The sequence below is a fragment of the Saccostrea echinata genome, unplaced genomic scaffold (assembly GCF_033153115.1).
Source record: "Saccostrea echinata isolate AGI-Se365-2 ecotype Australia unplaced genomic scaffold, CSIRO_AGI_Sech_v1 ptg000047l, whole genome shotgun sequence".
NCBI lineage: Eukaryota > Metazoa > Mollusca > Bivalvia > Ostreida > Ostreidae > Saccostrea > Saccostrea echinata.
In genome coordinates this window covers 1,507,172-1,532,756 of record NW_026889796.1, presented here as the reverse complement: position 1 = coordinate 1,532,756, position 25,585 = coordinate 1,507,172, and the positions used below count along the sequence as shown (strand labels likewise).

The window sequence follows — 25,585 nt, the reverse complement described above, 5'->3', positions numbered from 1 at the left end:
TAAATTCTCACCAAATTATGTACAAGTGCATAAGCTTACATAAATACATCTTAAATGGTTTCTTAAAAACTAAGCATAATGCAAATTTAAGAAAAGTGAGGTCAAGGTCACAGGAAAGTTCAAGGTCAAACATTTTTGATGCAGTTGAATAGTTCTCACAAATACGTATCAGCATATTAAGTTTGATAAAATATTTTGAATGGTTTATTTAAAACTAAGTTAAACACAAATTGATAAAAGAGAGGTCAAAGTTAAATGAAAGGTCAAGGTCAAAAATGTTGATGCAGTTGAATTACTTACATCAGTATGTATCAGCATATGAAGTTTGACACTAATTTAAGAAAAGTGAGGTCAAGGTCAAAGGAAAGGTCAAGGTCAAAAAATTTTGATGCAGTTGAATAGCTCTCATAAGTATGTATCAGCATATGAAGTTTGATAATACTATCCTGAATGGTTTCTTTAAAACTGAGCTAAACACTAATTTAAGAAAAGTGAGGACAAGGTCAAAGGAAAGGTCAAGGTCAAAAAATGTTGATGCAGTTGAATAGCTCTCATCAGTTTGTATCAGCATATGAAGTTTGATAAAAATATCTTGAATGGTTTCTTGAAATAACTGAGCTAAACACTAATATAAGAAAAGTGAGGTCAAGGTCAAAGGAAATGTCAAGGTCAAAAATGTTGATGCAGTTGCATAGCTCTCATCAATATGTATCAGCATATGAAGTTTGATTATACTGTATTGAATGGTATCTTTAAAACTGAGCTAAACGCTAATTTAGGAAAAGTGAGGTAAAGGTCAAAGGAAAGGTCAGGGTCAAAAAATGTTGATGCAGTTGAATAGCTCTCATCAATATCTATCAGCACATGAAGTTTGATGAAAATATCTTGGATAGTTTCTTTGAAACTGAGCTATGAACTGAGCTAAACGCAAAGCACGACAGAAGGACAGACAGAAGGATGGAAGGACGGAAGACAGACATGACAAACACTATATGTCCCTGCCATATTCATGGCGGGGCAAAAAAATGCATGAAAAAAAATTCCCTATATGTAGTACTTATGCATTGATGTAGTTAGGAGGAACATCACCCCATACCTTTCATCCCCCACCCCAAGTATTTGTATAAAAACATATGTAAAGTCTATATAAAGGCATGAAGTATTAAATGCATTTTGACCCATTTCTAACTGACTTATCTATAGCATTACAACCCACCAAAACAAGTGATTATACTTTTATCTTTAAATATATCCTTTGTTTTTTGTCAAAAACATTTTTGGGACTGAGAGTGCCCTGTTTTGTATTTTAAATACACTACATGCCCATGTATAAGATAAATTGCGCAGTTGACAAAGTGACAATTTATCAACATGTGTTAAACCAAATTTTCAACATATGAATTCTTGTTTTAAAAATTAAATGTTATATTTGTGTTAAAAATTAAATAAAATGTTATATGGCTACATTTATGTGACAATGAATCAATGCACTCATGGTTTCACCTCTACTGAAATTCAATTTTTCTCTAAATTGAAAGCAAATAAAAACTTATAGAAAACTACCGAATCATGAGAAAACAAACATGTGGAAATGTTTGCATGGGGTAATTTTTGTGAATTATGCAATCAGAGAAACCTTGCAAAATGTTCTGTAAATAAATCATAATAAAATATTTGATATTAAATATGATCACACTGTTTTCATCATTTTTGCAAGAAAAAATCCCTATAAACAAGGTGAGGTAAACAATCTCAAAAATATAATTGCCAAAAAAAACATATGGCACTTTATATCTTGAATGAGTAATAGAGTTTACTAATTCTTGTAGGTGCACTTCAAAGCAGCTGAATCATGATTGCAATAATTTAAATACACATTCAATAGAAAAATGGATCTGAGTTTCCACTTTGACAATTTGAACAGAGTCTCAGCATAGGATTATCACTAGGAAAATTACAGCAGCTCTGACAGACTTCGATGTCATACTCCTTCTCACGAAGTTGTTTAACACGAATAGGACTAACAGGAAACATCATGCATGACTCGTTATCGAGACAGTCTCTCAAAAATGACCTCATCTGTCGCGAATCCCAGTAACAATTTGATGGATCCTGGCCAAGAGCAAGAGCAAACATGGCTGCCACAGCAAACAGACCACAATCAGACTTGTTTTCCTGTCTCTGATAGACTGGCATTAGTACTTTTATTGTACTTTGATTGGCTGGTACTAGGGCAACAATACAACTCCTGGTGTCTGCGTTTAACTTTCTGTAGCAGCTGTCAAAGACCCTTACATGATGGTGGTCCCATCCAATATTCGACAACAGAATCCAGTGGTTGCCTTTGGTGTTGATGATCTGCAGAAATTTCCCTGACTGCCGCTTCAATCCATGCTGACCCACCACTGATGCTACACAGGTCTCTTGCAAACCTCGAATATCAGGAAATTCTTTCTTCACTATTCTCATAGCCTTGTCCATAACTCTATCTTCAAGCCAGTCATCTGATGCAATCTTAATGGTTCTGGGTGAGGATGAAGATTTGTGCAATGGCATTTTTTTTGGTACTTTTTTTGGCATGACAGGAACAGATTCTGACCTTTTAAACCGATGCTGCATTCCAGAGTAAGAATTTTGGTTGGTTGTAAAGACATCATTAGATATATCTCTTTTTTGTATTTCTCTTGGCTCCCCAGCTTTAAATTCATCCAAAATCATTTTATTTCTTTGGTATTCCATCTCCTTTGCCCTTCGTGCTTGTTGAATTGCATATGTTGACACAATAGGTTTTTGTAAAGGGTTCCATGGTTGTATGACTTTAGGTTGGACAAGACCTTGATGTGCCATTCTGGAAGGAGGTGACCATTGCTGATCCTCTGTATTTCGTTTCTTCTTATATGAGAAGATATCCTCATCTATAATTTCCTCACTGCGTGGTTCATATGAGGGATCCACTGCATAATTTTCTTCCTTATACATATCTCTTGGGTAAAATTCAGGCTGCTGTACCTTTCCAAAGTGAGATTTAATTGATGTCTCACAGGAAAATCGATCTCTTTCACTTTCTTCACCTGATTCGTTCCATTGATCCATGAAATCTGATAAAGGTAAAGACATTTGCCCAATTAGTTAGAACAGTAAACAATTTCAGAGAGCCTACCATTTTCTTCTAACTGAGCATATATCTTCAACTTTATCAGAATAAATGGACCATTAAGTTATATTACGAATTTTGTGTACTTACCACTGAATTTTGAGGGTGACTGATACTGAGAGCTGCTGCTGAACTGTCGTCCATGGCGACCACTTCCTCCACCCTGCCGCTTCTCTTCTTTCTCAAAAGCCTAGATTTAAATAGCGTAATAAAATATTACAGATCTATTTTAATTTATATCACCATCAGTTATAATTCAATGTTTAAATAAATAAATATAAGCAAAACACCTAATTTATACTGATAAAATGGCCTTTTTATAAAATATTATCATACATACAGTTGTACAAGAATTTGAATACCAGTACAGCACATAAGAAAAAAAGTACCAATTAAGCCAACAATTAATCAAACTTATCAACATAACAAGAAAACATTTAGATTTACTTAATCAGCAATAAATTTCCCTTTTCTTATTGCAGTTCTGAATTTTGTATCTGTAATGGTTATTTCTATAAGAGAATTTGAAGAACACCTTGCATGGCCAAGTTGTTTCAAAAGTGGAATCTGTACTTGAAAGATGTTCATAATTTGATAAGAATGATGAAAAGCTCTATTTCAATAAAATGTTAAAGATGTGACAGACAACGAGAAATGCAAAAATTCTTACTGTGCAGGCATAAAAATATATTCTTAAAGATATATAGATACCTTGACAGTTTCTGTATCCTTATCATATAAAACAAATCGAACATCAGAGATTGTCGTGGAGGGGTTGTTAGAACCAAAGTTATGGACAGCATCAAACATCTCCTTGGCAACTGTGTCTCTGGGGTATCCTAGGTTACCAGTTCCCATGGCAGGAAATGCCACTGATGAAAGTCTGTTGCTATCTACATGGTTCAAGCATTTCTCCAAGAATGTCCTCAAAATCTGCAGAATATATCCAGACATGATTCTTTTTACATATCCTTAATAATTTTAAAATATCACACTCATTTGAATTCAAGGTGCTTGAAAATATTTTTTTTTAAACGTATCAGCTGGCTTTTCAGCTTTAGAAATATTTGTTTTTTACAATATAACAGTATTGCATAATGTAATCTTTAAGTAAGTGTATAATATACCAACAGTGTCACCAAAATACTTTTACCATCATTATTGTGTAGGTATTTACCTTACTGCAGAATAGAACTCAGTACCTTCAATGCCTGCCCTTGTTGATCCCAGCCAGGCAATGACCCGTGACAGATGAACTGACAACTAAGGTTACCACCAGATGTCACTGCTATGTCTCCATGTTGAATGCCCCTGGGGTAATTCTGGTCACATTCCTGTTGTATACTGGATCCTGCTGCTTTTAGGAGGGAGGCAGACACAGCACCATTTCCTAACTTCAGATCCTTTGAGGTTGTGTTCACAATCACGTCCACCTAAGGTAAAAAAAGTATCACATGTATTGTAAATATCAAGACAGTTATTTTTATGTGGCCTTAGAAATTTGTGTGAAAAATATGGTAATGATGAAATGTCCGAGTAGGAAAATGTAAGATACAACACCCATTAACTTTCTTGTGCCAACGGTAATTTACAATTTATCCATACCTTCTGTTTAGCAATTTGCCCAGTGATGACACGAACGGTGATATTACCAGCTTCAACAGGGGAGGGCTTAAAAGACTTCCTCTCTGCAGAATTATTAACAATTTATCAATTAAAATACCCTTTTAACAAGTATAATTAGCAAGTATTAATATAAAAGCATTGATTTTTTTAGTCAATCTACATGTAAATCAAAAAAAAGTACCAAAAGTATACTAAAAGTATTTTATTCATCCGTATGTTAAGAGGACACAACTTTTACAGAATAAATGGAAATGGAGATTCTAGATTCTATAGATTCTAGATTCTATAAATTCCATACCTGCAGGGACAGGACCAGAAGATGTCTTCCATTTACTGCTACTCCCTGAGGATCTACTCTCAGAGGATTTAACTTTTACATCTTTCAGCTCTTTCTTCATGGCCCTTACAAATCCTTCCACAGTGCCCGCACTCACATCACACAAATATACAGCCTCTACTGGAGATCCAGAATTCCCCGAAAAGAAATCTTTCACTGCAACAACAATCACTCGAGTGGCCTCTCGCATAGGATACCCAAACACACCTGTGCACAGAGCTGGAAATGCAATGGAAGTGAACCCGTTCTCTGACGTAACCTCCAAACTTTTGAACACAGCCTCGCGTAAGTATTCTTCCTCCTGATTGGTTCCGTTCTGCCAGACAGGACCAACAGCATGGACAACTCCTTTACATTTAAGATTTCCAGCAGAGCTAAAGAAGACCTGTCCCTCCATGAGACGACCCTTCTTTCTAACATAATCATTACATTCTTCCTGGATAGACCTCCCACCTGTGAAAATAATCAATTTTAACTCTATCTTAATAGAAAAAAATTATTATCTATGTGCTATTAAATGACCTATTTATATCCAGGAACTGTTGGGAGGCATACATTTATATCATAAAGAGAGTAACTCACACTGAAAATGATAAGTAAAACATATAAAATGACACAGAGCTATTTCCACAAATTTTGAAATATTTGCTAGTACATGTACCAACAAAAGAAACTAAATGGAGTCTGTGCAACTTACCCTTTTCCACTATAATTTTGGCCACTCCTCCAATGTGCCTCATATCTTTATTGGCTGGGTTTACGATCACATCTACTTCCAGTTCCAACATATCGACCACCATGGCTGAGATTTTCTTTCCTAGTGGTGTCACACAGACGGCTAGTTCTTGTCTTGGTACACCAGTTCTTAGAACTGTGCTATCAGTGTCTTCATCAGACACACTTTCATCACTCACATCAATCACAACACCTTGGCTTTTTTCAACCGATCGAATTTTGTCTTGGCCTTGTGATGACTGCAAGTGTTTCCGGATTCCTGGCTTTTTAATGGAATGCACATGTTTTTTAACACTTTGGACAATCTGATCAACAGCATATTTAGCTTTATTTAATCCTGTTTTGGTGCCTTTAATTATGATACCAATATTACTTATTTTTACATTCCCCTTCTCCATTTGAATATCTTTATCGATTTTATCAATGTCTTGTGCACAATTCATTTGTATGTATCTCATCATACCAGAGTCTAGTTGTAATGTTTCCTCATATATAGTATTTTTCATCATAAAATCTTCAACATACTCTCGACCGACACCTTCCCACTTATCAGTGCAAAGAATAATAATTTTGTTCTGGTCTATCTGTGTTACAATTTTTATCAAACCCTCTCCTTCTTTTTCAATCTCTGTAGACCTGCTCCGCCATTCCTCTTGTGACAGCAAAGGTCTTGACTCAACTTTCACATCAACTGGGGTCTCTATCACAGATTCCTTCAGCAGATGAGCAGCCTTGACGGCCTGCTGATCTGACAATGAATAAACTGTTAAGGTTTCATCTCCATCTGATGATTCCCAAACTCCAACCAAGTCATTTTCCTTCATTTTGCTATTCACATACTTGCACACTGGTTGAGTTACCAGAAAACTTCTAAGAAATCTGGAAAATGGCTTAACCTCAGTCTTAACAACTTTATCCAAAAATTCATACATATCAACTATTGCTGGGGTAACATCACCACTAAGTCCTTCAAAGTACACACAGTTCTTTCCCATGTCATATTTCAGAGAAATGCCCTCATACTTCTTCTGAAGGTTCTGCTCAAACTTGCAAAACTGCAGAATCAGCACTTGAAATCTTTTTATCTTTTTCTCCTCCTGAACTTGCTGTTTTTTCCTATCCAACTCTTGTTCTACCTTCTGGATGATATCACTGACTTGTTTGGACACCTCTTGTGATGCCTGTATGTGACCTGTCACATAAATTTCATGATTGCTTTTTTCCAGAACAACAGCAACAGCATCAGGATTACTGATTGTCAAGGATTTCAACTCATTGAGCACAAGAGGGAACGCTTCCTGTAAAGTGGAATGTTTGGTCACGAGCAGAAGACCCAGAAATTTGTTCAGATTTTCCTTCACTTTAGCCTCCCAGGTTTTGGCTAGTTTCTTGCAGTCTTTGGTTTCGGCAGTCAAGGTACACTCTACAGTCAGAGAAACAGATTTAGACTTTTTTGGCCAAACTGGCTTTCCATACACAGCCTCCAACTGTTTTTCTATAGCCTGTTGATTTGAAGGAGATTTGATAAGAAACTGAAGCTTCTTGGTATCCAGGTCTGTAAGTTCCAAAGGTCTAGGAGGCTGGAATGGCCCCTCCTCATCACTTTCTACTTGTCCAAGGCATTCATAGTAAATTTTAACATCAAGATCCTGACCATCAACTTTGTGTTGTCTTGAACATACCACATCCACAGCTTTACATAGAAAAGAAAACAGAATTTATAACAAACAGTTGAATTCCTATATATAAAGGAAAACATTAACCTTTTAACTCTAGATCTGTGTATCAAAAACATTATTTGGTACTTTCATTCTCTTTTTAAAATTTTTTTTATGTCTGAATAAAGCTGTATGTGAGGTAAAACCTGCTTTTCCAAGAAAGTCTTTAACTTGTATAACAATTGAAAAAAAAAAGTTCAGCCATGGATTATTTAGTATTTTTCTAACTAATAAATAATAGATTTTTACATTCTTTTTATGTTAATGGGAAATATTTTCATTAACATTTTTTCCATTTTGTTTATCTTTGAAGTAACAATTTCTCAAGCCCTCATCTTTCTTGGAAAGAAAATGTGATAATTGAAGGGAAATAAAGAGTGTACAAACCCTCTGGCTCCTCAAAGTAGACCAGACAAAATCCATCTAATAGTTTGACATCCAAAACTCCTGTCACCCCACTCCTTCTTTCATTATCAAAGTAAAACTCTAGGGTGTCTCGAGATGTCTTCTCTGAGATGTTCCGAACAATGACACAGTTTGTGATGGGAACTCGAGATACCTCCAGGTATGACTTGTCTAAACTCCTCTTTTTACAAGCCAGCTGTAATTTCTCAAAATCTATGACACACAAAGAAAAAAAAGAAACTCGGTAGAAAACTGTTGACCTACATTTACCACAATGACCACAAGAACACATATATATTATATACTCCTTTTCAGTTTGTATAAATTGCAATCAATCAAATATCCATTTCAATCTCATGATTTATTTTATCCCCCCCCCCCAAAAAAAACATACGTAATCAAAGTTTACAAAGCTCACCTCGACGAGTGTTATCTATAAGCAAGGCAAATTTCACATCATATTTTTTTCTAGTTAGGGAACATCCCAAGATCAATATCCTTGCAAGTTTGGTTTAAGTAGGACTTGTAGTTACCTGAAAATAGACCTGCACAAAAAACTTTTAACCTGTTTAGTAATCAAGAAAATTTTGGTCAGTTCCAACATCCAAAGCAAGTCTGGAAGTTTTCATCCTTAGATGCACCATCTATGCAAGTTTTATCATAACAGGCCATAATATTATATAGCAACACCCAAAAAATTACCCTGGTCACTCATCTGGATACTATAGGTCAGATTCAGAATCCAAAGCGAGTCTGGTAGTGTCCATTCCTAGATACATCATCCATGCTAAATTGGTTAAAATATGGCTAAAATTCACTCATGTCGAAAATCTAGGTCAGATCCAGCATCCGAAGCAGGTTGGTTAGTGTCCATCCCTAGATGCAACATCCATGAAAGTTTGGTCAAGGTAGGGCTTATAGTTACTTGAGAATGGGACTGCTCCAAAATCTAAACCTGGTCTCACATGTGAAAAATCTAGCTCAGATCCAGCATCCGGAGCAAATGTGGTAGTGTCCATCCCTAAATGCATCATCCATGAAAGTTTGGTCAAGGTAGGGTTTATAGTTACTTGGGAATGGACCTGCTCCAAAAACTTTAACCTGGTCACCCATCTGGAAAATTTAGGTCAGATCCAGCATCCGAAGCAAGTGTGGTAGTTTCCATCCCTAGATGCATCATTCATGCAAGTTTGGTCAAGGTAGTGTTAATAGTTACTTGGGAATGGACCTGCTCCAAAAATTTTAACCTGGTCACTCATCTGGAAAATCTAGGTCAGATCCAGCACCCGAAGCAAATGTGGTAGTGTCCATCCCTAGATGCATCATCCATGCAAGTCTGGTCCAGTTACGTCTTATAGTTACTTGGGAATGGACCTGCTCCAAAAACTTTAACCTGGTCACTCATCTGGAAAATCTAGGTCAGATCCAGCATCCGAAGCAAGTGTGGTAGTGTCCATCCCTAGATGCATCATCCAGGCAAGTTTGGTCCAGGTGGGGCTAATAATTACCTGGGAATGGGACTGCTCCTTAAACCTTAACCGGGACACCGACGCTAATGCCGACACCGACGCCAGGGGTAAAGCATAAGCTCATCTTGACTTCGTCGAGGTGAGCTAAAAACATTGATCTAAAACATAATTTGCTGCTGTGGACAAATAAATGGGTAAAATAAAATGAATTATTGTTGAAGAAAAAAATTTAAAAGATTAATATGATTCTGACCTAAATCTTCTTCAAACGTGACCAAGGCTGCTCCTTCTATCTCCCCATACTCGATACTTGTGGGTGTTATACTGGTCTTTGCCTCTAGAAAGTTTTCCAGTCCATCCTTGGTTGTTTTTTCACTGATGTTTTTAATGAAGACTTTGTTTGGGTACATTGGTACTGGCTTTGGAGGAGGGGGTGGAACATATCGGCAAACCTGAATTGCTGTTCCATCAATTTTATGTCTCTTCCGCAATACATTCTCAATAACTGAAATATCAAAGATTATACAGTTTTGGAAAAAAAAATGAATGAAAAAAAAAACAGCGGTGGTAATTGTAATAAACTGTAATAATATTTTGACCTCAATCTCAAATTAAAGTAAACAAAAATCTCATTAAAGAATATACATGTATATATTTAAATTTGAAATAAAGACCTTATTAGATTAATATTTTCAGACCTTTTAATTTTACGAAGCAATCTCAAACTGACATTTAAGAAATTTAATTATCAAAAATGCTCACCACTTTCATCCTCAAACACTATATAAAACACCCCCTCCTTTTCTTCCATGTTTTTTATATCTCCTCCACCAGAACGACGGGTGTTCTCAAAGTACATTTCCACTGTGTCCGTGGTTGTTCTCTCTGACACTCCTCGAACTTCTAGAACATTCTCAGATTCCACGATTTGTTCCTCAACAGGACTGTCAACTTCTAAATTTGGTCGAAATTCTTCTACTCCAATTTGAACTCCAGAAAACAATATTGGCATCTTGCCCAACACCCTCTTTACAGCTTCAATTGGAAGGACAAAAACTTTATGTTGAGACTAAGATATTGTTTATAGATTTTTCTCATTTATAACAAATTATTTGTGCAGTAAAATTAATTATAAAGGCAAAATGATTCAATGATACATCAAAAATTTTAGTTGCTTTTTATGTTCAATCTGTATAGATATAAACCTACATGTAATCAAACTAGAAAACTGACCAGTCAGCAAGGGCCCCGCCGAGGGGTAGAAATATAAGGGTACAGCTTACAGATTGAGAATTTTAATTGATTACAAAAACTAAAAAATATACAAAGAAGAATATCCAATAACAACTGTATTTATAAAATTTCATGATAATTCATAAATATCCAACAACCTGTAAACTGTAAAGAGTATCCCTGTATTTACATAAGGCAGTAAAAAACATCATATCTATAATAACTCAATTAAATGTATATTTAAACAAGAATAAAGCATGTGTTTTATAAAATGCCAGCCTTCAGTGAATGCAAATATCACCCAGGCTTGACCTTAACTTCAAAACAAACATCAGTTGCAGACAAAGGTTAATTTATCTTAAAGTGACAAATAAAGATAAGCCTGGAAAATGTTCTGCCCCAGACAAGATAATTAATCCCAGGGGATTAATTGTACTGCTCTCACATTCTTTTCTTCCAAGTTTACAATAAGAACTTTTTCAGTTTACTATAGGACTACCTGTTAAAATTTATAGTATTCTTGAATTCACATACGGTAGCAAAAAAAAAAAATGAATAAATAAATAAATAAAATAAATAAAAACAAAAAAAAATAAAAATAAAAAATAAACCATATCTTTATGTATATCTTGTTTTTAGAATTTAAAAAAAATCATAACTCATTGTGTATTTTACCAAAATAAAGTATGAACATTATTTAAATCCACATTTCAGAGAATGTAAATCATTCATAATTGACCTTAACTTCAAAACAAACTTCATTTGCAGACAGAGATGTTAATTAATCTCAATTTGACAGAAACAGATAATGCTTTGGATTTTTTTCAAGAGGAAAGTTAATTAATTCCATGGGACTAGTTGCAGCTTTCACAGTTTACAATAGCAACATTCTCAGCAGTTATCTCTCTTTGCCCTGGCATTCATTCTAATGTAAAGTAAAGGAATCTACCCCACCACTCCAGCTCCAAAGTGGATGACATAGAGAACCAAACTTAGCATCAAAATATGTCTTACTGCCTCTTCAACCTACATACCAAATTTGAACTTAATTGGTCAACTACAAAAAAAGTTATTGGAAAAAAACAGAAAATTTGTGGACGGAAGAATGACAGACGGACAGACAGACAGACGGACAGACAGGCAGAGTGATTACTATAGGGCACCCACAAATCCTTGCGGGGCGCTAATTAATCATAATTTTATTGTACTTCCATACATATATATATAAGAACTTAACATCATTGAGATAGTGACTATCTGCAAGCAAATGAAAGGGGCATAAGGGTCAATGAGACTTGAAGAGGACTGTAACTGGAGAAGAATTTTTTTTGTAATTTGAAAAGTTTTATCTTGGGTTTAAGAAGACTTCTTGTATTATTTTTTTTTTCAAAATAAAAAAGGGTGAACGAAAATTTGTTTGAACTTTACATTTGAGTGAAAATTGAATTTTATTGAGTTAATGACTACTGGTAATTTTGAGATATGGGCAGAATAATAAACCTGAATATAATCACCCTTTACAAAAATTTCCACAGAGATAAAAAAAATCTGTTCTGGCCTTGACCACTATCTCAGTTTATACTTACACACTGCACACCATTACTCATTACCAGTACTCTAGAATGGGTGAGTCAAACTACATGTATTTTACAAAAACTATGCTTAAACCTTGACCTTTGACCCAGATATTTGGCTCAAGGTCACTACACATCCTTTATTCTAGGGTACTCTTTTGATAGACTATGAGTCAGACCCGACCAAAGGAAGAGAAAATATACTCCAGACATGTAATATCTTATGGACAGACTGAAGGGCAGACAGACATCTGATCACCATAGAGTGCCTGCTGAGTGAGGCTCTAATCAAATTTAGCAATAAAATCTTTAAAATATTTACCTGCAGATTCTTCAAAAGTAATAACAGCTGACTGGGTATCTGGGTCATACTCAATGTCAGTTATTGAACCACCACCACTTTTCCTGCGATTCTCAAAGAAAAACAGCAAAGAATCCTCTGATGTACCAGGTGGAATACTTGTAACTTTAATCATAGCTACCTCTGAAAAAAGCACAAGATTACCAATCTAAAACAAATCTTAGCCTCATACATGTTTATTTATGTCCCTGTTACAGGAAATGAGAAAATGTAACAAGGAAACCAGGATTTGATAAACATGTAGATCCCTGGAACTCTAGAAGGTGATCTATCATCTTAGCTTTCTGTCCATCAAAAAAAATATCCAGGATATATACAAAATTTCGGCTGACCTGCTTTTCCCCGCTTTTATATTTGGAACCTTGTTGCTTTTCCGCGACTACTTTATACTGCTTTTCAAGATTGGTTTTTAATATATGTTATGTGTTATCTTTTTTTGATACTTCCTTTCCTCTATTTTGAAACTTTCATGCTTAGCAGTTAACATCAAATGGTTGCTGATATTTACCTTCATTTCCCCAAAGCGTTCTACTAGGTAGTGAGTACTTATTCATATGGTGATAAAAATTGAACGAATCTCGCATTTTGTACTGGTCGGTGATAGGCTTAAGATGTTTTAAACAATATGGAAATTGAATCAGGGAGAACAAATGTATTATCTACAATGGATTTACATACAGTATAGTAAATGTTTTAGGGAATGGGGATGTGTCATACCGATGCAGCGTTGATAAAATTTGCAAAGTCACGATTACAACCTGCCCATGGTAAGCAGCGGGCAACAGGTTTTACTTGGCTAACGGAAGAGGTACAAAAAAAGTCGCAGAAAAGCTAAATATTGTAATCGCGGAAAAGCAGTAAAACTTGTCGCTGAAAAGCAGGAATTTTTTCTTGGAAAATCTGTGTGGATTTGCAGAAAAGTGGAACTGCCAAAATTTCCTTAATAGTAAACAACTCTGTGACATGGCCAAATGCACTCAAGAAAAGGCCCTGGGCCACAAAGTTATAGTCTGTTCTTAGTACATGTATATGGTCTTGGGCTTAGGAATTTAGTCCTGGCCCCTTGAACTAAGAAAGGTGCTCCACCCACAGCACTTGTAATCAGGATAATTTGTTCTTTAATGTGGCAGATTTTGAGTTAGTCTGAATGAAATTTAAACTATTACCAGAATAAAAAAATGAAAATTTATTTTTTCTTTAGTAGTCTTATTTGTATTAATGGCTTCTAATTTTATATGTTTTGAACCTAATTATGCCATTTGTTTTCGATTCCCTTTTGAAAGAGCAACATACTCTCTAACAATCATATCACAAAAAAAGGACCTGTAAGCAACTAAAGGTAAAGATGCAGTGTATCATATTTAATATGCATTATATTTAATGATTTTTAAAACTTTTTCTTTGTCACCTTTTGAAAAAAATGGTATTTCTTGTTCCAGAAGTTAAAACATAACTTACCTGTATTGATATCTTCCTTTTCTGGGTTTCCATCATCCTCTTGGTCCGGATCATACTCAGTAGATGCTTCTCTCTCTCTGTATTGTTGTTCTGTAGAATGTGGTGTTACTTGAGTTTCTGATTTAAAGAAAAATCTAATCTTTTATTTACTCCAATATGTTTGTAAATTTACGAGGTAAAAGATGCAAACCTGGAAGCATTCTAACAAATATCGGTAACCAAGTTATCAGATTCTGTCAATTGCTAAAGACCACTGTGTTATATATGTGAATATAGCCCCATCATACACAATATACATCATACACGATCATACACAATATTCTTCCATTACACTTTTTTCTCCACAAATAATGTTAAGTTGTACTCAAATATGAACAAAATAAATTTTCCATGAAGCTTTCATAGTGGATCTGAAATAAAAAGAGACCCTCCTGCATGATTAGTTTGCAGTAAAATAACTACCGAACATGTCAAATGTACCAACAAATGCTTCCAACGGGTCAATATTTTGTAGTTTATATATGTGTATCTATAAAAAAGCATCAAAGGACCACACACAGCAAACTGCAATTTTGTTATATATTGACTGCACTTTAAAGCTTATATTAATTAAATTCTCATGGAAATAAATTACCTGAAACACTTCCCTGTGACCTGTTGATAGGTAAACTTCCTCCTCCTGATTCAGTTTCCTCCTCTGTGACGGAATAGGGAGGAGGGGCACCTGCACCCCCTGCTTTCATGTTCTCATACATCTGAAGCATCTGCATTTGTTGCAACCACATTTGTGGAGTAAAATGAAAATTCCCACCCTCCACTGGTTTTTCTTGTGCTGTCGCTCCTTCCTGAGGAAACACAAATCCAGGATATGGATATGGATACATGTATGGATACTGGGCTGGATTCACTGGGATTTGTTGCCCTGGAGGGAAAGGCATCTGTTGACCACTTAGATTCTGATACATTTGTGGATCAGGCATTGATAAATGGTGAACATCTTGTCTACTGGGCATGTTGGTGTATGTTTCATTCTGCTGAGGTCCTGATTCAGTGGACGGATACTGCATACGAGTCTGGAATGGTGCTTCCTACAAATAAGGCATTGTTTGTAAATAAAATGTGAAGAAAGAAAAGTTAACTTAAGTAACTGTAATATGTTACATCATAATTAAACAGCTGCAGTCAAACCTCCTTATCTCGAACTCAATGGGACCAAGAAAAACTTAGAGATATCTGAGGATTAAAGATATCCAGGGTAAAATACTCAAAGAACAAGGGGTTGGGACTCCAAAATGACTTCGACATATCCATGGTATTCGAGATATCCGTGTTCAACAAACCGAAGTTCAACTGTATATGTATTTTTGTTTGCTCGTTAAAGTGTTTTTGAACTTGTAGAAAGCAACTACACGTTTTAAATTATAAAAATATATAATCTTATAATTGCAATAATATTCATGCCAACATATAATACTCAATTTTGTATTAATCTTTCTTTATAATCTTCAAGTAAAGCCATTAATAATACAATACAATACTCCAGGAACCTTTTACTTTAGATTAAAAATAAAACTTTGTAAAATATAAAATTCTCATTTCTGTAATATTATTTTGAAATTTAAAAAATATATTAGCATATTTCATGCAGCTTATGCTCATGTTCTCTTTTAAGCTCATTAAGTCTTTAGAACTGAGTAACTACCACAAATTTTTCCCATTCGTCTGGAATATCACAGGCATTATTGCAGTGTTCAACCCTCAACTCGCTCCCTTTGTAGGTAATGCACTTTCTTCCTAAGCAATTCTGGACATCTGCATAATGGGAAAAATGAGAATTATTCAAAATTCAATCTATGAATATTATATTTTCCAGGAAAAATCTGTAGCAAGATTAAACTAAACAGGTTCATGGGTCACCAAGCTCACATAGGTCACATACATAAGATTGTATATACGTGCAACATGATTTATAATTAGAGTTGCTTTGCTATTCACATTTTTTTTTAAAAAAAATACCTACATGTAACATTGTATATTCCCATGAATAACTTTGATGATCTAGACTAGCCCCCCCCCCCCCCCCCCCCCCAGCACAAGGCCATAAATTGAACAAATATATATATGAATCTGCACTTATTAATAAAATTTTTCCCTATATATTCCATATGAATATTTGATCCTTTATTGTAGCCCCAGCAAAACCTGTTAGAATCTTCTCTGGGGAAGTCTGCATACAAATCATGGCCTTGCTGTTCTTGTGATGAAATTTTTTAAAGAAATTTCCCTTCACATTTCCTACATAAACTTTGATCCCTTGTGTGGCTTTATCCACCCCTAGGGGCCAAGATTTGAAAAAAAAAAAAAAAAAAAAAAAAAAAACTAGAAAGTCTGCTATTGCAAGCAATAGCGTATGTCGCCCCAAACTGACATGTGAAAATAAAGCATTACTCAAGAAAAAAAATTATCAGAGAAAAACGACACATCAAAAACATACTTGCTTCATACACTATAAGGAATGTCAAAAATTTGGTTTTAATATATTTTATGATAGTTGTGCAAATTCATTTCATTTCTTAAATAAGGTAGCAATGCTCAATAAATGTTTAACTTGTATAATTATACTATATAAAGAAAGAAATATCGTTTTCTTATAATTTCCTAAAGTATTATCTGTTAATTAGATTTTAAAATACATTGCATTATGTCATGAAATTGACATCAGAAATCAAATGGAAATTAAATAGACATTTCATTTTTTCATCACTAAAGCAATACCCATTAGCTACATGTAAGCTTGGACAACCATCATCTCGTATCAGTCCTTTCAGTACTTTGATGAAAAGAAACTTCTGATAGCATACAATGGTCACGTGACCGCGACTTTGTTCCTTACCTGGTCTCAGCGACAAACTTTGCAAAAATAAAATATCCCATGCACAACTAGGGTTGGTGATTTTTATTTCTGTAAAGTTTCATGAAGATTTTGAAAGGCATCTATGAGAACGCTCGAGTACAAAACTAAGGTGAACCAAAATACGACTTCGTTCCGGTAGCTGAAGCGATGGACCTGCTCCAATTTTTTTGCGGGAAACAATTTGATTTAGTAGAAGGAATAAACCTTTAAAGTTTCCAAAAGATTGCTTGCGTAGTTACTGAGAAAAATAGAAATTAAAGAATTTTCACTTTTCGTCCGTTTCCATGGCAACGGTAGGAATTTAGAAAAATTTGAATGTTGACTGCACACCTAGAGTTTCTAATTATAATTTCTGTAAAGTTTCATCAAGATTGTCCAAGCAACCTCTGAGAGCATATGTGAGCATAATACTTTTTTCTGTTTTGTTTCTATGGTAACTGTGTGCGGCCAATTTCAGGTTTTTTTTAAAAATAGAAATTACTTTGACACAATGCAAGGAATCATCCATTAAAGTTTCAAAATGATTGCTTGAGCAGTTACTGAGAAAATCGAAGTTAAAGAATTTTCACATTTCCTCTGTTCTCGTAGCAACAATTGACAGTTTGAGAATTCTAATTGCAAATCGCACAACTACAATTACTGATCATCATTTCTGTGAAGTTTCATGATGAATGTTCAAGGGACCAGAGAGAACACTCCAGGACAAAATTCGTCACTTTTTGCACGTTTCCATGGCAATGGTAGCCATTTTGAAACTGAAAGTCTCCACTGCACTAGTACAACTAGTGATCGTCTTTTGTGGAAAGTTTCGGGAAGATTGTCTCAGCCATCTGCGAGAAAAATCCCGGACAAGGTTTTTAGGCGTACAATAGCAATATGTCACCCGACTTCATTCGGGGCGACATAAAAAAAACAACTTGAATCTGCACTCCATGTGGCTGCTTGCAGAAAAATATGACTAAATGTTAAAAGTATACATATATTTTTTTTTCCATCTTGTATTGTTACACCCTTCTGTACTAAATAAGTTTATCTATTTGACGGAAAATACATAAGGTCTCTATTTCTCTAAACTTGCTATCATTTTCACCAGAGTAGTAGATATTTTGCCAAAAATCAACTTTCGTTTTTGTTTTTTCTTTGAAAACTTACAATAACCAGTGATTTTCCTGCTCAAAAAACACAACCCTACATGTATTTGTGTATCAAACAACATAAGAAATCCATATATATCGACTGTTCATATAGAATTTTATATGGAATATTATTTTCAGACGTACAATTTTCGTCTTTAAATAGCAACAGAAGTCTACGCCCGCCCCTTTGATCTGCTGGGTCAGGAATACAAACAGCAGCGCAGGATCCCTCCACGTCCGTGTGATCTGTTTCGAATGTCTCTAATCCATCGCTGTAAACATACACACAACGCGGACACAAAGTCTGCTTCCACACAGTGCCAGACATTTTGCATACTCCCCAGCTTAAAAATGTAATATCATATCCATTTCATCAATTCATGGCCTTTGAACACGGAATTCTACTTTCGTTTTCTTTCTGCATTCCAGAAAAAGGTTATTCGTATACTCTCGTGCAACTTGTCTTCCGAAAGACACTTGTGTATCCCGAGGCCGATGCATTTCTTGCTGAAAAAAAATGTTATAATTAATTAATTCCTCTGTTTAAAGAAAGAAATATTTGAATAATTGTGCGCTTAAATTAAATTAAATGCTTTCTTAAATTGAATAATCTCGATAAGTATTATCATGATTATGTAGTTTGTAAGTACACTTTATACAAATTTCAATACATCTCCTCATTTTTTGCATGTTTGTCATATTTTTATATCGTTAGTTTGGCTGATTTTTGCATTGGAAGTGATAATATCAATGTAAAAGGAAAAAAACTTCAACATCCAAGTTTACATCAAAATTATAGACATTTAAATTTACTATTTTTTCCTAAAATCTAGTTGCGAATACGTTTTTTGACGGATTTTTATGACGGATAATGTGACATTTTAAATTCAAACAAATGTTATTCATCACAATATCTTTGATGACATAATTTATAAAATTAACCTTTTTACTAAATATAAAAATTACATGGTCGTAGACAATAATTTTACCGATATATACATGTAGATTACTATACTGAGAAAACAAAAATACTATATGCTTGTGACCCCTCAATAAAAACGTCTGATGACCTTTTTTTTCCTTGTCAAGGAATTTTTGGTAGTTGATAGTGCCCCCTCAACTGAAAATGTATGGCTGTGCCCCCCCCCCCCTACTGAAATTGCTTCCTACAGGCATGAATTATATGTATAGATTCACACTGATATTTTAATTTGCTTTATTTACTGTTCAATTTTTAAATTAAATAAAAATGTCCGTCAAATGCTTGTTTTCACACGCGAAAAACCGTCAGAAACTGACAATAGCAGGGTTGGAGTAATTGAAATAAGTAATTGTAATTTACTGTATTTAAATACAATTTTTCAAAGTAATTGAAAGTATTTGTAATTGAGTTTGTTTTCAATTACAAGTAATTGAATGTATTTAAATACATTCCAAAAATGTCATGTATTTTTCAATTACATTTCAATTACAGTTCAAATACTTTATTTTTTAAGTTACATATTTAAAAAGGTGTTTTATCATGATGCATACCAGTACTGTTTGGCATGAGTTTGTGTTTATTCAATAACTAAATGCCTTATATGTTTATACAGCATAACCACACCACCTAGGGCAATAATAAAGGTCAAATTTAATAATGCTGCTCTTCAAAATATTCATGCATTTGTTCTTCAATTTTTTTGGACATAAAATTAAAGTAATTGATATGTATTTAATTACATTCTTCAAAGTAATTGAGAGTAATTAATTACATTTGTTAAAATTAATGTGATTGTAATTGCAAGTAATTGACAAAATTATCAATGTATTTGAAAGTATTTAATTACATTTCAAGGTAATTGACCCCAACCCTGGACAATAGCACATATCATTTTCTTCAATCTGATTAAAAACAAAAACAAAACCCCAAAAATCTGATTTTAATCAGATTGGAAGGCAGCTGATGTGACTTGGAAGTCCTCGTCCTACATGATCATTGTTCTTTCCTCTAAATACATTAAATTAAATGAGGAAGAAAAAACACAGACACTTGTTTTTGTAATAAAAAGTTCACCTTCATAGTTTAATATTAATTGATACCATTTTAAGGGGGGTAAACTGTTATTACAGAGGCAAGTGCTTGTGCACTTTATTTAGCAACTTCACGCTTGTACGCCCCTAGTTCTCGGTCATTTGAAATCGAAAATAGATTTACATTTATTATTTGTTTTTAGTGATGGTTTCAGATACGTATGTAATAAAGGTGACAAATAACAATTAATTGATAAATAACAAATTGTGTAAGGTTGCTGTATAACAAAGATCGAAGAACGCAAAGGCATCAGTGGATATCCCTATTTTCGGCTATAAAAATAACGTCGTGAATATACGTAAACAAAGTACGTCAGTCGATCATGTTCAGAAGAAATGTACACTGCACTTTGTTGTTGTTTATATAGCTATTGTATAACAGATTGTTGGTGCCTAATATGTGACGACCTCCGTCGTAAGTACTAAATTCACTGAGTGGGGCTTGCTCTCGAAATGTAAAAAATATATTTAATATATATATATATATATGTATGCCAATTTGCCAACAATATATTTTATAATATATTATGTGTTGTTTAAGTAGTTGGTATATGATTGTTTTTTTTTATTATAAATATTCGTTTACACTCCGGGAGTAAGCCCCTGATTCATTCAAAATGGATACCTTTATAGGGAATTGTCACAGGTATTACAATTATTATGCAGAAACCAGGTTAACCAAAAGTATAGTGTTTGAACCATCAAAAACTTAATGTTCACAAATAAGTGTATATGTGAACTGTGTGACCAAGGTAAATTATATGAAAATACTTTTTGTATTGTAGTAAGGATGTCCGAGTTGGGATACTAGCTCTAGTAGATATCGAAAGTAAGTCGGAGAGATATCCCCAAACTGCTTCGTACATGCAGGTTTTGCTTGATATTCTAGACAAGCCAAAAAAGCCATCAGATGTTAATGAGGGGACACAATCATATTTTCTTACATATAGTGTATACTGGTAAAAATATTGAGGGGGCACAACTATAAATTGTCTTTTAATTGAAATATGGAGATCATAACGGACAGTATTCAGCTCAAAGTCCATTAAAACAATACAAATGGGAACAAAGTATTTTCAATATTTTGTACCTTTGAACATGTATTAAATTTCATTTCAGTTCAGTTCGATTTGTCATTTATCATGCAAGTTACAGCCCAATAATTGGTTAAATATTAGAATGTAGGAGTTCAAACTATTGGACTGTTAGATATTGGACTTGTGCATGTTTAATCTGTTACATGTAAATATGTATTCGACTCTCTTGGCATTCAAGAAGAAAGTTCTTATCTGACTATAAAAGCAAAAGATAACGTCATAGAAATGTTCTAATTGATTCAATCGAATGGCTTTGGAACAGGTGCGAAAACATTGGTATGTTGTGATTTATTTGCACAAAGACATTGCATATGCAGCTGAATATTATAACACAAGTAAAACACAAAAACAGCTGATCTTTATATCGAATTTTAAAGGTATGTTTTTACGCAATTTCTAAAGGTATCCAAACTCGCAAACTGTCTTAACCCTTGTAGAAAAATTCTTTAAAACCAATGTAAAGTTTCAATCTTAAAACAAACTTTCCCCTTCCAGTTGCAGTTGTACAGAGGGCTTTGCAAAGTTGACAATTATATTTTGGAATCAGATTGGAGTGGAGCTAGGAATCATGGAATCTGACAATATTCTAGAAGTTCGGGGTGTCTCGTCGAAAACAACTATGGACACAGTGGAAATGTACTTTGAGAACACTCGTCGATCCAGAGGAGGAGATATAAAAAGCATTGATGAAAAGGAGGGGGTGTTTTATATAGTGTTTGAGGATGAAAGTGGTGAGAGTTTTTTAAACTATATAATTTCTGTTTTGAAATTTTTTCATACAGTTGTAAGCGCTAAAATATCTTTTGCTTCCTTAAGAATATTATAATGCCTTGTTCTAATAAAAAGGTTTTTTATCTATTCTACTTATATGTAATATATGTTATATTATATGCAATACTAAGTAACATGATTCTCGCAGTTACCGAGGATGTACTACGTATAAAACATAAAATTGATGGAACAGCAATTGAGGTATGCAGGTATGTTTCACCCCCTCCTCCAAAGCCAGTGCAAAATTACCCAAACAAAGTCTTCATTAAAAACATCAGTGAAAACACCACTAAGGATAAACTGGAGAAATTTCTAGAGAAAGTCAGTTTATCTCCTACACGTATAGAGTATGGAGAGTTGGAGGGATCAGCTATAGTAACATTTGATTTAGGTTAGGATCCTTAAGCTCTTTTACTTAGTCTCTATTTAAGAAATTTACATATATTTGTTCATCTTTATTTGTTATCAAGAACAATTTGTATCTTGGATGCATAGCTTATTCTGGTAAAGTAAATATTGTGGTTGAAATAATTTTTTTTTTCTTTTTCATTCATTAGAAAAGCAAATTCTAAATAAAAATATATAATAATACATAAACATGTGGTAAGAACTGCAAACGATAGTATTGTTCTGCTGCCTACCTCCAGGTTAATTTTCAAAAGTTAACATATTTCAATGATTTTTCATATTTCTATGAATTTTCACAAGACACAACTTTGCTGGAAAAACAAAATAATATCAGTGTTGATATTATTTAAAGACATGTTCACTTCATATAATTAACTTTTTCGAACCACGTAATTAAGTATTGACATAAAGTTAAGATATATTCATGTCACATCAACATGCTTTTGGCGTAAAAAAAAATACATTAACATCGTGTAATAATGCTTTGATGTAATGTAAAGATACACTCACATCAAGGAATGGACTTCTGACCTAATGTATCGCCAAGTTTAATATTATAGAATTATAAAGAATGCATGCAAAGATATTTTTACTTTACTTAATGCAATTTTGACAACATGTATAATAAAGAAATGAAATGATGTCAAAAAACATTCATCTCACGTAATAAAGTCCTGTTACAATGTAAAAATTTTCACTTCACATAATGAACTTTTGACATCAAGTTATGAAGTGTTGACATAATGGAAGAATATATTTACTTCAATACGGTTATACGGTGTTGAAATAATGTTAAAATGTCATAAAAAGTTGACATCACGTAAAGATATACATGTTCACATCACGTAATGATAAGTTGACATAATGAATGTATAGTTTTATCCTATAAGGCAGCGACGGCGTTCCATAGGCAGGGGTTCTGGTGTTCGGGTGGGGCTCTATTGATTATAGTGAAAATGCATCAATTCTTCTCTTGGTATTAAACAAAGTAACTAAGTACATAGTTATGATGAACATTCCCGTCTCTTTTAGAATTGTGAATTTCATGGCCCCTTGGTCAGGGGTTCTGGTGTAAGGGCGGGACTCTATTGATTATTTAGTGAAAATGCATTAATTCTGTGAAAATCTTCTTCTCTGCTCCTGGGAATTATTGAAACAAACTAAGTACCGGTACATGGTTATGAAAAGCAAGGATGGCCCCAGTGTCGGGGGTTCTGGTGAAACAAGGGGAGTGGGGCTCTATTAATTAGTGAAACAGCATATTTTCTTTGAAAATATTCTTTTCTGCTCCTGGTTATAAAGCAAAGAAACTAAGTGTATAACTATGATGAGCAAGAGTGTTTCTTCCAGAATTATGAGTTTCATGGCCCCTGGGTCAGATGTTCTGGTGTAAGGGTAATGCTCTATTAATAATATAGTAAAAATGCATCAATAGTATTAAATAATCCTGTCTGCTCCTTATAGTTTTGAGCAGATAAACAAAGTGCATAGTTATGATGAACAAGGGTGCTTCTTACAAAATTTTTAAAAGTTGTGTGGTCCCAGGGTCATATGTTCTGATGTTTCTCGGGGGGGGGGGGGGGGGCTCTATTGATAATTGATATATAGTGAAAATTTGTTAATTCTTTGAAAATATTCAACTAAGTGCATAGTTGTGATGATGAGGGTACCTCTTCCCACTTTCTGAATTTCATGACCCTTGGTCATGGGTTCTGATTTTAGGGTAGGGCTATGTCAAGTGTTCTGGTCCTGAGCAGGGCTATATTTATTATTTATTCTATTGAGAGATTTCCCCTTTGCAATTCACTTTTGATAATTAATCTCTGTAAATAAAGTATTTGAAAGATTAATAAAATAAAAATTTATGCAAGAATTTTTATTGTATAATACAAAAAGTACTTTCAGAGTTTTGATGATCAAGTAGACTTGTACTTAATAGATAAATAAGAATGAGACAAAAATAACTTATTAAATGTTCTTTAAAGACCAAGAGAGGCCAATGTGAAGAGTTATAATATGGGGTTTAAAATATTACAGAAGCACGAATAGTTTGTTAATAGTCTGCATGGTGATAGTGATAAATCGGGGAATTAGAACTTCATTGATGAGTTGTTACTGAATACTAGACTAATTATTTCGTTGATCCCGATCATCCTATTTCTCTTGCTTTTGGGCAACAAATCTTCATCTATCAGTTTATTTTATACTTTATTGATCCTCTAAATTGTTGTATTATACTCAGGTGACTGTTAAGGCCCTTGGGCCTCTTGTTATGCCCCCGTAATCGAAGATTCGGAGGGGGGGTTATATGTTTTGCCCTGTCCGTATGTCTGTTTGTCCGCAAAAACTTCAATCTTACTATACCTTTTGATTGGTTGGAGCTATGGCTTTGATATTTCACTTGTGTATTCCTTGTGACAAGACCATTTCTTTGGGTACCAACGTATTTGACCTCTTGACCCTGGAGTTTGATCATTACAAAACTTTTAACTTGGCCATAACTTTTGAACGGTTGGTGCTAGGGCTTTCATTCTTGAAATGTTTATTCGTTGTGATAAGACCTTTTCATTGGGTACCATTGACCCCTTGACCCTGGAGTTTAGAAAAATTTTAACCTCGGACATAACTTTTGAAGACTTTCATATTTCACATGTTTTTATTCTTGTGACAAGACCTTCCTTTGAGCACTATTAATATTTTACTTGACCTTGGCGTTTAACCTACTTTTGAAAAAAAAAATTGCCTTTGCCTTATCTCTTGAACAGTTGGTGCTAAGGCTTTCATATTTAAGAGGTCTATTCCTTACTTTGGGTACCAACACTTTCGATCTCTTGACCATGGAGTTTGCATGACTTGCATTTGATATAAACCTTCGCCATGAGCTGCCATACGGGGGCATCAGTGTTTCACAAACGCATCTTGTTCACTTCAAAATTCAATGGAAAATGAAAATATTTTTAAAATATATCCCCCAAGACACAAAAATTCCTTTTACAGGTATTATAAAATGTTATTGGCAAATCCATGCAAAAGCTTTTGTTGTTTCATAGGGAAGGGGGACATATGTTAACAGACCATAATACACCGAAAATGAATGGTCATTTTAGACCAATTGA

The 25,585-nt window shown here is 34.2% G+C and overlaps 2 protein-coding genes across 2 annotated transcripts in view; one reads left to right on the top strand and one right to left on the bottom strand.

The window, feature by feature from the left end:
• The window catches only part of LOC133202650 (protein mono-ADP-ribosyltransferase PARP14-like), a 38,292-nt gene extending 19,827 nt beyond the window's left edge, over window positions 1-18,465 (bottom strand). The window contains exons 1-14 of the mRNA XM_061338503.1: window positions 18,265-18,465; window positions 15,773-15,882; window positions 14,705-15,158; window positions 14,071-14,187; window positions 12,574-12,735; window positions 10,207-10,479; window positions 9,698-9,949; window positions 7,958-8,188; window positions 5,815-7,545; window positions 5,079-5,570; window positions 4,760-4,842; window positions 4,357-4,587; window positions 3,866-4,087; window positions 3,245-3,344 (exon numbers count right to left, since the gene is read on the bottom strand). Coding sequence (XP_061194487.1) covers window positions 3,245-3,344; window positions 3,866-4,087; window positions 4,357-4,587; window positions 4,760-4,842; window positions 5,079-5,570; window positions 5,815-7,545; window positions 7,958-8,188; window positions 9,698-9,949; window positions 10,207-10,479; window positions 12,574-12,735; window positions 14,071-14,187; window positions 14,705-15,158; window positions 15,773-15,882; window positions 18,265-18,448 — 4,642 coding nt within the window. The 5' untranslated portion in view covers window positions 18,449-18,465. The remainder of the gene's footprint in view (window positions 1-3,244; window positions 3,345-3,865; window positions 4,088-4,356; window positions 4,588-4,759; window positions 4,843-5,078; window positions 5,571-5,814; window positions 7,546-7,957; window positions 8,189-9,697; window positions 9,950-10,206; window positions 10,480-12,573; window positions 12,736-14,070; window positions 14,188-14,704; window positions 15,159-15,772; window positions 15,883-18,264) is intronic.
• A 2,110-nt stretch (window positions 18,466-20,575) lies between these two features.
• On the top strand, window positions 20,576-22,486 carry LOC133202570 (protein mono-ADP-ribosyltransferase PARP10-like). The gene is made up of 3 exons (XM_061338406.1): window positions 20,576-20,608; window positions 21,786-22,021; window positions 22,210-22,486. The coding sequence occupies exons 2-3, from the start codon at window positions 21,859-21,861 to the stop codon at window positions 22,455-22,457; spliced, it is 411 nt and encodes a 136-aa protein (XP_061194390.1). The 5' UTR covers window positions 20,576-20,608; window positions 21,786-21,858; the 3' UTR covers window positions 22,458-22,486.
• Window positions 22,487-25,585: the final 3,099 nt, after the last annotated feature.